General features: G+C 36.7%; 1 protein-coding gene across 1 annotated transcript in view; it reads left to right on the top strand.

Annotated features, from left to right (window-relative positions):
• spef2 (sperm flagellar 2) overlaps positions 1 to 12,626 on the top strand; it is a 37,413-nt gene extending 24,787 nt beyond the window's left edge. The window contains exons 24-34 of the mRNA XM_065251000.1: positions 6 to 141; positions 303 to 425; positions 2,207 to 2,345; positions 3,436 to 3,665; positions 3,751 to 3,857; positions 4,287 to 4,469; positions 5,291 to 5,383; positions 6,807 to 6,977; positions 7,429 to 7,614; positions 7,694 to 7,816; positions 12,505 to 12,626. Coding sequence (XP_065107072.1) covers positions 6 to 141; positions 303 to 425; positions 2,207 to 2,345; positions 3,436 to 3,665; positions 3,751 to 3,857; positions 4,287 to 4,469; positions 5,291 to 5,383; positions 6,807 to 6,977; positions 7,429 to 7,614; positions 7,694 to 7,816; positions 12,505 to 12,558 — 1,545 coding nt within the window. The 3' untranslated portion in view covers positions 12,559 to 12,626. The remainder of the gene's footprint in view (positions 1 to 5; positions 142 to 302; positions 426 to 2,206; positions 2,346 to 3,435; positions 3,666 to 3,750; positions 3,858 to 4,286; positions 4,470 to 5,290; positions 5,384 to 6,806; positions 6,978 to 7,428; positions 7,615 to 7,693; positions 7,817 to 12,504) is intronic.
• Positions 12,627 to 13,436: the final 810 nt, after the last annotated feature.

Here is a 13,436-nt window from a genome sequence, read left to right as displayed (position 1 = left end):
ATCAGGTGTCTGCAGTGATCCATCAGCGAGATGAAGGGGAAGGTGATGAAGAACAGCAGCAGATGGAGACACAGAAAGCACACAGACAGTCTCACACTCCTAACGTTGCAAAAGACAAAAGAAAAGCTGGTAAACAGAAAGGTAAATCTTCACTGCACCTTCAACAGTATGATGAAAATCAAGTGAACATACAGTACATACTGATAAAATGTATAACTTTTGCATACCCACTGTAAGTCACTTTGGATAAAAGCATCTGCCAAATGCGTAAATGTAAATGTTTAGTTTTTGTGTTATTGTAGGTGTTCCTCCTCCATCCCAGGAGCCCAGTCCTCAACCTGTTATGGAGAACCCTGAGGAGGTGAAGAGGAAGGCATTGAGGAGAAGAATCCAACAGGAGTACGCGGATGCACTGAAAAATGAAGGTACAATCATTTAACTTTATGAAATAAATAGAGCTATAACTTCATTTTAGGGTGCAAGGGTATTTTTGAGGGGGTGTAAAGGTGTTCCTAAAACAGGCGTGCCATCCTGAAAAGTTAAGCCAAAACATTTCAATCGCCCCCTGTTGGCTGACTGCATTTTAGGTCCTAAACCCCGCCCCCTCTCTATGTAAACGAATGGGATGTGAGCCAAACTTAAAAATCAGTTTATACTTCAAATAAACTTTTCCCAAAGATGGCTCCTGTTATTTTAGTTATTTCGCATAACACCGATGTATGTTCAAGTGTTCATTTTTCTAATAAGTTGTGGTTTAGGTTAAAATGCGATGCAATGACATGATTTGTGAGTCTGTGATTGAATCAAACAGAAATATTGGTGTGACCTTGATACCACTGCTACACTTCATGAACACTACTGTAAAGACTCGGGCTCCAAATGTCGATGTCGGTTTTAGAACATTTTGGCTTTATTTTTCAACAATGGATGTCCATGGAGACATCGTCCGTCTTCTTTACAGTCTATGGTTTTGAATAGTCTTAAGTACACTTTTCGAATTAAAAATGCAGAAGCTGTCTGTCAGTAGGACAGTAGGTTGTATTATGTAAGGAATAATTGACGACGGGCCATTGAATTATAAGAAAATAATGCACACCAAGGTGGTAATGCGGCACGATGCGAAGCCGCAGGTGTGCATTATTTTCAAATAATTCAAAGGACCGGAGTCAATTATTCCGCTTATACCACGGTTACCACAAACATTGCTCTGGTGCCTTTTTTTAAGACATTTGAAAAGTTAAGTGTGCGGTTTACAGAAAAATAATCAACACCCATAGAACATTTCTCAGCCAATCAGAATGCAGCATTCAACAGACCCGTGGTATAAGTACTATTAAGGTACAGATATATCTTTGATGTACCAATATATACCCCTGATGTACTAATATGCACCCTTAAAGTACAAAGTTTTATTTTTTGAAAGGGTACCACACTAGTGACAGCTTTTGTACCTTTATTTCTACAAGTGTAGGGCTGCATGATATTGCAATAACTTGCTTAATAATTTGTGACGTGCCCTTGGGTAAATCCAGTGGCGGCTCGTGACTGCTCATCTGGGGATGCCCTAATTCATAAATAAGTGTTTGGATTGTCACGTGTGTGGTTCCCTTTTCCAAAATATGTGTCCTGTGTGTCGAGAGATCCTGTGTCAAAATAACGCTCACGTTCCCAAAATACACGCTAGACACTTCCTTTACAGTAAACTCTGATTACGCATGAGATTATGCGAGTATCTGGCAAACGCAAGCGTCTCTTTTATCATAAACCCTTTAGACGCATCTGCAGCGGGCACTTATTTTGGCATGACACATGATGCACACACGATCTCTCAAAGCGCAGAACACATATTTTGAAATTACGAACCACACACGTGACAAGCTACATACATGTTGTGATGAACTTCGCATCGAGCCTCCTCGAAAAAGAAGTCACCGGCCGCCACTGGTTTCATCCTACCTTAGCCGGCAGTGGGATGGGTCTTCACTATTATCGTAATTTCTAACACCCGTTGATGATCATTATTAAAATCTATGTGTTGTGGTAATACGGTGCTCATTTTTCTGTTACCCTTTTTGACCCTTGGTTATTTTTTGCGTTCTACATTTGTTTTCCCATTTCCCATTAACCATAGACTGATATATTGTGCTGCTCTAGTCTTTAGGTGTGTGATGTATAAAGTGTATGAATCTGTTGCATTTGTGTGCAGAACTTGCAGTAAAGATGCGTTTGGAGCTGGTGAAGTCACATGCCTTGAAAACATTGTGCAGTCTGCAGCAGAAGACTGAACAGATTTACAAGAACATGCAGGACTGGCTCGAAGCTCGATTCCTCTCTGAGATGAAGAGGTGAGAACCACAGAGTCGGAGAGAGGGATGAAAACATCAAATCCTGGAAGTGAGCTATCATTTTAGCACTTCCGGTTTCATTGTCCCAAAGTCAATGGGCTTTTTGAGGTTTTGGTTAAACTTCTTAAATAACCACTTGGGTTTAAACAAGCTTGGAGGTGACGACGTTAAGGGTCGAGAGAGACCAGGGTGCAGTTCGCTTGTAGCCAAAGGTTCTTTTTTTACCTTTTATTTCTAGTAAACGCATTTAGACTTCAAACTTTATTAAAGTTGTGTTCATCTGTAATTATCTTGTTGCACAAAACGTGTAAGGTTCATACATTTTTGCATAAACACGCTTATTTTTTGTGATAATCCAAAAGTATGCGAAAAATTAATATGGGTTTTTTGGTGAGGGAACCAGTGTCCCGCTAACTTCCGGGTTGGCCTACAGAAATACGTCATCTCTACGATACTCTGTAAGACTGAATCTCAAAGAAGAGTGTGGGTCATATTTCACCCCAAAATCAACCGAAACAAATTTATATTTTGGATAAAGACAACAATTAAGTTTTTCATTAATAATTTAATCTTCTTTTTTTAGGTGAAATATGACCAAGACAAGTTCTTAACATGTTTAGTTGAATTTTAAATGTATTTCTGTATTCACTTTTTTTTTTACAATTTTGCATCATGCAAGGTGGCTTTACCGTAAATACAATACATATTTATGTATTTATACATATTAATCAAGCGCTAGAGGCAAAAAGAGGCTTACGAAACATGGTATTACTGCAAAATATGCTGAAGTTAAAATATGCGTAAGCAAAACCAACTGTGAAATTTTTGTTTTGTGACATTTCCACCAAAAATACTCAATACTACAATGTTCTGTATAGTTATGAAAGACTTTTGGGAAATTAGTGTCTGATAAGCTGTACTCCATCTTAAACTATTTTAAAGATATCTTTTTTTTTTTCTTTAACTCGCAGTTCTATGGTTAAAAACCATGTCGCTTCACATCCCATACACATTTCTTTAAAAGATTTGTGAAAATATTACCTTTTATGATCATATTATGTGTAAACCTATGTTTGTGTATGAATTTCAGTATCGACCAAATGACAGAGATAGTACGGCACCACATTGAGAACGGCCTTCAGATCCGTCATGAGCTTGTGCTGCAATGCGCTGATTTCTGTGTGGACGGAGACATGCGTGTTGTGCCGAGTGCCCCGCCCACTCCTACCCCGCCCCTTCTGGAACATCACAGTGATGGCACGCTGACTGTTCAACAGCTGAACTATTTCTGCGCTCATCTTCACAAGACTGCACCTTCTGGTCAGAATCAACACCGCTAAAACACATCAAGATGTCATATGTTTAAAGTATGAATGGTGTGAATATTATGCATTTGTAATATTAGGTCTTGTGTCTGGTAATGAGGTGATCGGGGTTCTGCAAGAGATAACATCTCCACACATGGGTAGTGATGTGCTACCTGAACCCTGGAGGGATATGACTTATACACAGGTACTGTAAATTCAGAGCGATCTCTTAAAATACTGCTATTATTGTATATATACAGTTGTGTTATTTAAAGTCTTTCTACAGACCAAAAGGTGTTCATTACATAATTGTGCACTATTATTGTGCACCCATTTTTTCCCAGTAAAATTGTTTCATGCATCTCTGAAGACCATCAACAGAGGCTTTATAAAGTAATAACCCTAAGCTGGTTGGCTGGTTTAAGCTGGTATGCAGGGTGGTTTTAGAAGGGTTTTGGCCACTATTTTAGCTGGTCAAGCTGGTCTTAGCTCGGCTAGAAGCTTGGCCAGCTTGGCTAAGCTGGTTGGCCTAGTCTTAACTAGTTTAAGATGGAAGTAGCTGGTTCAAGCTGTTCCTCCAGCTTGAACCAGAAAAAATCTCTGTCATGATACTGTAAAATGTTTGTGTGTGCAGGTGGTTGAGCTGGTTTGTGTATTCACTCGCGACTCCGAGATGTTGGACTGGCGTCAGTTTCTGCTCAGTTCTGCTCTCCCGTGGCCGTTTCCATCCCGAACTCAGCTGATCAAAACCCTCCAGCGTTACAGAGCCATCAACACTGCAGGAACCGGACTCATAACACACGAACAATACACACAGGTCTACACAAATACACTCACACAGTTTATTACTGCAGGAATCATACACAGATATATTATTACTACAAACTGATGTTTCAAAAACTAACAGTAGACTTCATTTTAGAAGAACTGCAGGATATTCTTTTAATAAAATTTGACCCTGTCTGTGATATCCAGATTAAAGTTTCATAATCTTAATGATGAGATTAATGACTTCACCAGATCCAAACGCATCTTTACTGCAAGTTCTGGACATAAATGCAACAGATTCATACACTTTTTACATCACACACCTTAAGACTAGAGCAGCACAATATATAGAAATGATCGGAAAAACAAAACAAAACAAAACCCACAAATATCGCAATAGTGTGCAATAACTGAATTGTGAAACTTTAAGAGGTTATGTATAGTCAGTATTCAGCAAAGAGACTGGCATACAAATTTTAATGCTTCTGTTTGCTCTGACATGTAGAAGTTGCTCACTGATCAGATTTACTTGTTTCTAAAAATTTTTTTACATATCTTAATAAACGTCAAACTGATACTATGAACGTAAAGCATTATTGTATCGCCTATTTTATATTGCATTTTTAAGCAAGTTAATGCAATATCATGCAGCCCTACAAAATTTCAATCTTTGACATGATCTTACTCAAGTCAATATCAAGATTATGTTTTCACAGAATGATCTTTACATCATGTAGAATGATTTTTATGTACAGTATAAAAACAGTTAATCATAAACATTTAATTGAGATTTTCACAGTTAACAAATTTATTATTCTGCTATAAATTCAGTTAATCTGAGATGTAATTTGTGTTTTATTGTATGATCAGGTTGAATTGTGGTTTCCTAGTGATAGAGATCATCTTGTCACAGATGACCCATCAGCACCTTTACCCTTTGACAGATTAAATAATCTTAAGAAGGTAATGTAACATGTTAAAACTGCTCTTAAATCTCTTTAAATGTGTTTTAGTACTGGGCATAAAGTATGAATGTGAACATGAAATAAATATGAAAGATGTGTTTTGATGTCTGAATAAATACAACAATTTAGTTTAAGTTCCGAACAGAGGTGTATACTACTTAAGTATTTTTACTTTCTACATAAAAAGTAAATTTTTAAGTATTTTTATTTTATCAGTGTTTTTCTTTGGAAAACATACATTCCAAAGCTTATTATCATAATTTTTACTCCACTACATTTCATCATTTTTTTTATTTTTTTATTTACTATTTAAGTACATTAAACATCTATTAAATTTTTTTCTTTTACAAAAAATTACACAATTTTTATGTAATTGGGTATTAAATCAAGTTGTAATATGCAATATAAAAGGAATACACAGTATGATTCTATGCTTTAGAACAGGGGTCACCAAACTTTTTTCTCTGGGGGCCACATTATCGTTCCTAACTGTGATGGGGGGCCGGGTCAGCTATATAGAATTGTATGACCCAGACCAATTGTATGACCACCAGCAGTAGATATTACTGGCCTGGCACAGCCAAAGTCCCCATCAGTAAACGGCTTTCAATGGGTAGCTAGTAGGTGAGCTACCTTATAGCTAGCTCGGACAGCAGCCTGGTTTACCTGAGTTTGGTGAAGGAATACATTCTTTTGTGCGGCCAGTACGCCTTTCATCCTCCAAATCCTTTCTTCTCTTGCTTACCCTCGCTAGCTAGCATCCTCTTTGTGGCGGGTTTCATGATGACGATACAGATTATATTCTTTGAAAACTGCCACACTTTCTTTACATATAATACAAACTGCACGTTCCTTACACTGAACAAAAAAATAATCGTTGGTCAGCTGTTCTTTGGAAACTCTCTTATCAACTTTTTCGTTTAACGCCAGCTATTTTGCCGTCCTGAACACTTCCAGTTCTGTGACAGTTATCTGCACGTGCATTGTCTGTCACCGCTTGATCATGAGCATATAGTTAATTTTATAACTAAATATCATTTTTCAACTTAAAAAAATCAACAAAATACCAGATGCGAACATGTTAATACTTTCCAAAAAACAATTACAAAAATAAAATAGCCTCATAGGGCCGGTTCAAGTAGTGGGGGGCAGAGGGGCTGGGGGGCCGGTCAAAGGGGGGTGGCGGGCCTGATTCGGCCCGCGGGCCTTAGTTTGGTGACCCATGCTTTAGAATGTAGTGAAAATTTTTTTGTAAAGTAAAGTACATTTTTCCCAAGACAAACACTATAATAAAGCACAGATGCTAGGAAAATGTAACCAAAATACTTAAGTAGTATACACTTCTGGTTACCAAAGACATGTTCTCAGTATTTAATATAAAACGATTATGAATGTGTGTGTTTATTCTTTTGTGTGTGTAGTTTTTCTTCACTTTGTTTGCGAGCATTGACTCATCTTCAGTGATGTTGGATTACATGAACATGCTGCTGTATTTCTGCTGTCATCCTGAACCGACTCAGGGTTTCATCAGAGCTTTGAGTCTTGTGATCGAACATCCACTACATTATAAACACACAAGCCCACTGGTACAGGTACAGATATACACGCACACATTGATCACACAATGAGTTTTTTGAGCTGGACTTAATATGATAAACAATTACAATTATCTCACCCCTACTCTCATAACAGTAATGCAAAAATAAAGTATAATAAAAATAAAGTAAAATAATAATAATAAGTATAAATAAGTATATAAAAGGTCATAAACAATAATAAAGAAAAAATATAAAGATAAAATCGCATTTTTTGTGTCTATGGTAGTATTTGTTGTACTGCCTTTATAGGAAAGCAAACATTTTTATATTAAACTATTCATATATTGTGAATAATTTAAAGTGCTTTACAAAGCCAAATGAAAAATTATGATTTCTTCTGTGAAATAAGTATTTGTAATCTAATTATATATAATAAAGAAGAAGAACAATGGGAATAACAGAAAACTTCAAAATAAAGAAATAACTGGTTTTGTTCTTGCTGTAGTCTGTGTCACATATAGTGAATGCTGAGTTTGATGCTGATGAGGAGGAGTGGAGAGGGGCGGGGTCTGATGAAGTGGGCGTGTCTCTTGATGATGTGCTCAGAGTTTTGAGTCATGGAGAGAATCGGATCTCCTCCCATCCAAATCGATTTCATATGAACTGCAGGAGCAGGGATGAATACAGAGAGGTATAACACACACATACTGTACAACAGTAGATGATCTGCTGTATGTGAGACTTTATTTAAGATGATTGTTTATGTTCAGGAGCTGCTAAAGGTGTGGAAAGAGTTGGACTTTAAATCAGAGGAGAAAATACCATTCTCCATGCTATCCCAGCATCCTTTTCTACAGGACCTCATGGAAACCTCATCACAGTACCTGCTTGTTGTAAGTCTTTCTTTTAACTACTGTAGCGATTCAGCGGGAGGAAAGGAATAATGTTTTTTAAAACACTATTGAACCTCTTAGCAAACACATTATGGGATTCCCAGATTTAGCTTAAAGGGAATAATATGTATAATTAACTGTCATTAACTATACAAATTGATAAGGTTTTACCTGATTTAGCAGAAATAATAATAACAATTAATTAATGCATTCGTCCAGCGAATATACTTATAATTGTACATTAAGAAGTTAATACCGTGGCCTTTAGAAAATAGCGTTCTTACTGCTATACATTATTACCTCAAAAGCATGTAACCAGTTCAAAAAGCAGATAAAGTAACATTGATTTTGTTGATGATTGAACACAGAAACAATCCAATTATGAAATTCAAAATCGGTTTATTAACTACGATACACTACGAAAAACACACAATACTAACTACACGTACAAACAGACAATAAACATAAAACATAAAGAGAGAGAAAGCATGAAAAATTAAGAGAGAGTAAAAAAGACCTCGGGTGGGAGCCGCGTCTGCGTGTCTCGCTGTTGAGCAGGGTATTGAGTGAGCGAAGATGAGTTGGGGATTTTGTCAAAATTCCGTCAGTTTCTGGCTATTGTCTCCCAGAAGCCAGACCTCCAGTCTCTTTAATATAATTCAGTTTGTTTGAAGTGTTGTTTGACAGCCAAAGAGAGTCTATAGGTCTGGAAGTGTGTTGTTTTCACTTTAGCAAGGTGATACTAGCGCTTACAGTAGATGTGCTAAAGATAGGTTTAGCTGACAGTGTTGTGTTGTGTATGTAAATGATTTGTTAGATTTGGATGTTAAAGAGCACCTATTGTCCGATTCATGTTTTTAAATTTACTTTGGTGTGTTAAGTCCAATTTATAGTCGTGCGTAAGGTCTACGCCGTAGGTTATCCGTAGCCTTTGTGTAGCCTGATGTGCACCTCGCTAAATTTTTTAAAGTGCGTCAGTTCTACGCGGAACACAAGCGCTGTGATTGGTCCACCAGAACCCCTCCCGTCAGGTAAAAAAACAGCGGCATAGGTATTTCCGTTTGCAACGGTGAGAACAAAGATCGGCCAAGTTGAGGAGTGATTTAACTCTAACTCCAACATTAGTCCCTGTTTATTTACTTCCATCATTGCTGATCTTCTCAAAACATACACAACAAGTTGCTGTTTCTTCTTCATTTGTGGGTTAAACTTGCCAAGCTGCTTCTTCATTGACGGCTGTGCTGCTACTGTGGTTACACGCGTGGATACTGCCTACCAGCGGTCTACATATGTGTTTGCACATTGATGACGCAGAAGTATATATGAAAACCGATGCGTATTCTACACCGCTGCCGCTACGCAGTAGGACGTACGCACAACTATAACTAGCCCTTAAGTCTTTCTGCCGGCCGGATTGTTATATTTTTGACAGCAGACATGGGCTGCAGAGAAGGGTAGGGAGAGAGATGAAATAGCTCGCCACCTGGGAGTTTGAGACCACTGACCTAAGACTACAATTTTGTTTACAAGAATATTTGCAGAGATAGCCATGGTGTTTTGTGAGTCTGGATAATAAAAAGATAATTAAATATGGCACGACTATGTGCATGCTTTTGAGTTTCTGCACATCTGGTATGTGCACTGCTTGAATGTGTGTGATTTAGATGGTGCGCATAGCAATGTCAGATTGGATCCTGCGTCACCGATACCTGATCCAGCATTTACAGGGTTCCCGCGGGGTCTTAAAAAGTCTTAAAAAGTCTAAAATTCAGAAAGTTAAATTTAAGGCCATAAAAAGTCTTAAAAACGGCCAGATTTTCATCCTATGTCTTAAATTTAATTAACCCAAGTCTTAAATTTCTTACCTCTGTTTATTCCCGAAAAGCGTTGTCTGCAAAAAATAAAATAGTAATTTAAAATGCTGTAGAACTAATCAGTGACGGAGGAAGAAAGTGTTTGATGGGCGGGCTTCTAAAAGGAAAAGTTCTGCACTTCGTGCGTCACTGAATCGCATATCAATCCAGTTTTTAATCATTATTTTTTAAAGAGGAGACAAATGTAGGCTATTATAATCCACGCAATTCATGCCATAAGCTATATTTCAGGTGTTGTGATCTGACTGTATACTGTTAGGTTTGTCGAGAAACAAACCTTAAATGCAGTTTTGTAAAAGCAAAAATCTTTTCAGTGTTAATTTAACCAACTAGCCCGTGGCTTACCTGAGCATTTGCCAGGTTCTGAAACAGAGGACCCAGAAGCGAAAAAATCAACACTGCTTTATTGAAAATCAACTTAGGCCATGTTAACATTAGAGCGTTTGCGTTTTAAAACGGCATTTTAATATGAAAACGATCCCCGTTTATACTGGCATTTTAAAAAGAATCTTCATCCACACTATACACGACCATAAACGGATGAAACATGAACAATCACATAACTGGGCATGCGCATAAAAGTGTAAAATAACTTATTACTCTAATAATAGCTTACCTTTGCAGGTTTATGCAGCATAGGGGTGTGCGATATTGACAAAAAGTCATACCTGGGTCCTTTGCTGGCAACTATAACAGACACTATTTTTGAACCTATAAAAATGTGTTTGGGAAAGTCTTATACTGTTCTATTTCCCCCCTACAACATATTAATATGATTAATAGTTTTATTTTGATTTTATAACTAAACAGAAAGGTCTTTATGATTTAAAAAGAAAGCATTCAAGTGAACAGTACTAAACAGTAACGAACTTGAAGCAAAAATAAATTTTAGCAAATGCAAACTTCAATCAAACATAGTAAGAGGTGAAGTATTGCTTTAGCCTACCAGAAATGCTTATTGCATTAATTTTTAAAAGTGTGCGAGGTCCGTGCACGTCCTCCGCTAGCAACACACAAATAGCTAAAAGCGCAAGCACCTAAACGAGCATTATATTAATGACGTTGAGTTTATTGTTTTTATTAATTTATATTCACAAAACGTATCAACAAAACATCGATTAAAATTAAGAGACAAATTATCTGAAACGAAATTCATTTTAAAGTAGCAAACAAAACTTACATTAAACTGGAAAATAATGTCTGACCCATTACAATTCTCTCTTCATATTGGCCTTTGCAACGCCTATATGGCGTTTAAAATTACAGTCTATCTTTCGTAAGCTAACTAAATTTAAACAAAACATAAACACATTAAACCCAACAATACTCAAACATTAATATAAAACAGACATTATATATAAGGATACATGTTAAAACAATCTGATATAGCGTTTATAATAGCTGGTTGGTAGATGTTTACTATTTTTGGCAAAACCTCTGTTGCAAACCAACATTTACATGATTAAAATAATTTTTACTGTGAAAATGATGCGCTGTCACGTTAACGTCAGCTGTTCGTTTACATAAGACTCCGTCTACGTTCATTTACACTCAGAGCAACGTCTGAGTTCTCAAACTAAAACAGGGTCTTCAGCGTTTGCGAACGAATCCATTTATGAGGGTCGAAAACGGTGATGTAGTGTAGATGAAAGGCGTAAACGTAGCAAAAGTAACGCGTTTTAAAGCATAAACGCATTAATGTAAACATAGCCTTAAACAGTCAGGCCGTCGAGTCCCGAGCCACCAACAACGAGTCAACTTTAGTGTTGCACAGTTTTCACTTAGGAAGCTTTTGTTTACCTCATTGCTCCATGCGTGTTGACTGCTAATCTTGATGACGTATGCAGCCTACAAATGCGACCTCTGGAGGCTACAGCCTTCGGATTTAGAAAAGGACTTGTTAGCTACACACAACAAACCACGAACAGCCTTTTAATGGTAAATTTCATTTTCATTTATTTATTGTGTAATTAGATAGGCGAATATGCGATTTATGCATATAATGTATGGGTGGAAAAAGTGTAAAACATGTTAACAAGGCACATATCAGCAGCTGACCATACTGATCTTCCCATATTAGTGGATTTTATTTGTCAAAAAAAAAAAGATATAATAAACAAATATATAATGTTTTGAGATTTTCTGAGATCATTGTGTCGCGTTGGTCTTAAATTTCACTCACAATGGTCTTAAAAAGGTCTTAAAAAGTCTTAAATTTGACTTTGAGAAACCTGCAGCAACCCTGCATTTTATTACATATCGAAGCCGAAACCCATACGAATATCGGATCGGACTCGGAGCATCCATAATTATCATAATTCCTCCCTCTTCAGACTCACAGCCTGTAAGTTAACTCCTGTTAGCAACCGAATCTTTCAAACATCGTAAGGAGCGTCAGATTTCCTGCTGACGTCAGAGGTATTCAGGCCAATCACAACGCACAGATTAGCTGGCCAATCAGGGACACAGAGCTTTTCGAATCAATGCGTTGAAGAGAGTGAAATCTGGAGCTACAATAATGTATGTGGAAAATAATGTGTTTTTTGAACCATAAACCACGCAAACATATTGTATTATACAAAATACACAAAATAACATTGTTTTATAGCAATGAAATAGGTGCTCTTTAAAGGTCAACTCAACATGTAATATTCAGATCTGAATAAAATATTGCTTGCATTCAGAAAAAAACAACTATGTCAGTTTTAAAGAAACAAGCCTTTTAATGTGGTATAAATTGACATACAAATAGAGTTTTTTGCTTTAAAATTCATCAATGATTAATTAATAACAAAGTCTGATTCTCTTTTGCAGGATATTCACAAAATTCTGCAAAGCCAGAAAACTGAAGGAGATTTCAAAACCTGAGACATCATAAACATTACACATAATGTACCAACACCAAAATATACTCTGTGCAAAATACACACACACACACATGTAATTTATGATAAAACGTTATGATTATGATTTATGTATTCATCCGTAATGGTGTATGTGTTTGGTCCATCAAGCACAAACTTAATAAACACTTTACATATACTTTAGTAAGAAATCCAGGAACTTATGAAATAAAAAGCATGTGGTAAACTACATGAAGGATAACACACTCAGGGACTATGAATACAGGTAAAAAAAACTGATTATTTACTCTGTAATAAGGGAAAACCAGAAACAGAAATAATAAAAAACAATGATATAACTGAACATGATGCTGACAATAACATTAAAATGTTAGTTCACCCAAAAATATAGATTTTATTATAAATCACAGGTGTCGTCCCAAACCCTTAAATCTTTTGATCCTCTTTGTGAAACACATTTTTATATACCGGTATGTTTGATGCCTTTTGGGTGAACATACCTTTATCACCCACGTCACTGTGACGTCACCGCTCTAGCTGGAGGCAAAAAATAAGTAGGAACTCATAGCCGGCGCGCTAAAAGTTTTTAAGAGTTTTTGCCTTTAAAATGTCATCTTGTTGTGTTCTTGGCTGCCAGATTTGAAGGAACCGCACTTTTGGTTCAAAAATAAAGTTTTACCGGATCCCGGCAGACATTTCTTCACAGAAATCAAGAAGACGATTGTGGTTGAATGCAATACGTACAGACTAGACGGAGACGATCATAAATAATGCTCGTGTTTGCAGTGCACACTAAATATCAGGTAAAATAATCTATGCATATGTACTGTTGTGTTGGTTTTATCTAGTACAAATCAGCAAGTTTCTGTTTTATAGGTGAAA

This window comes from Paramisgurnus dabryanus, chromosome 5, assembly GCF_030506205.2.
Source record: "Paramisgurnus dabryanus chromosome 5, PD_genome_1.1, whole genome shotgun sequence".
NCBI lineage: Eukaryota > Metazoa > Chordata > Actinopteri > Cypriniformes > Cobitidae > Paramisgurnus > Paramisgurnus dabryanus.
The sequence above is the reverse complement of the archived record's forward strand: the minus strand, read 5'-3'. Positions and strand labels throughout refer to the sequence as shown.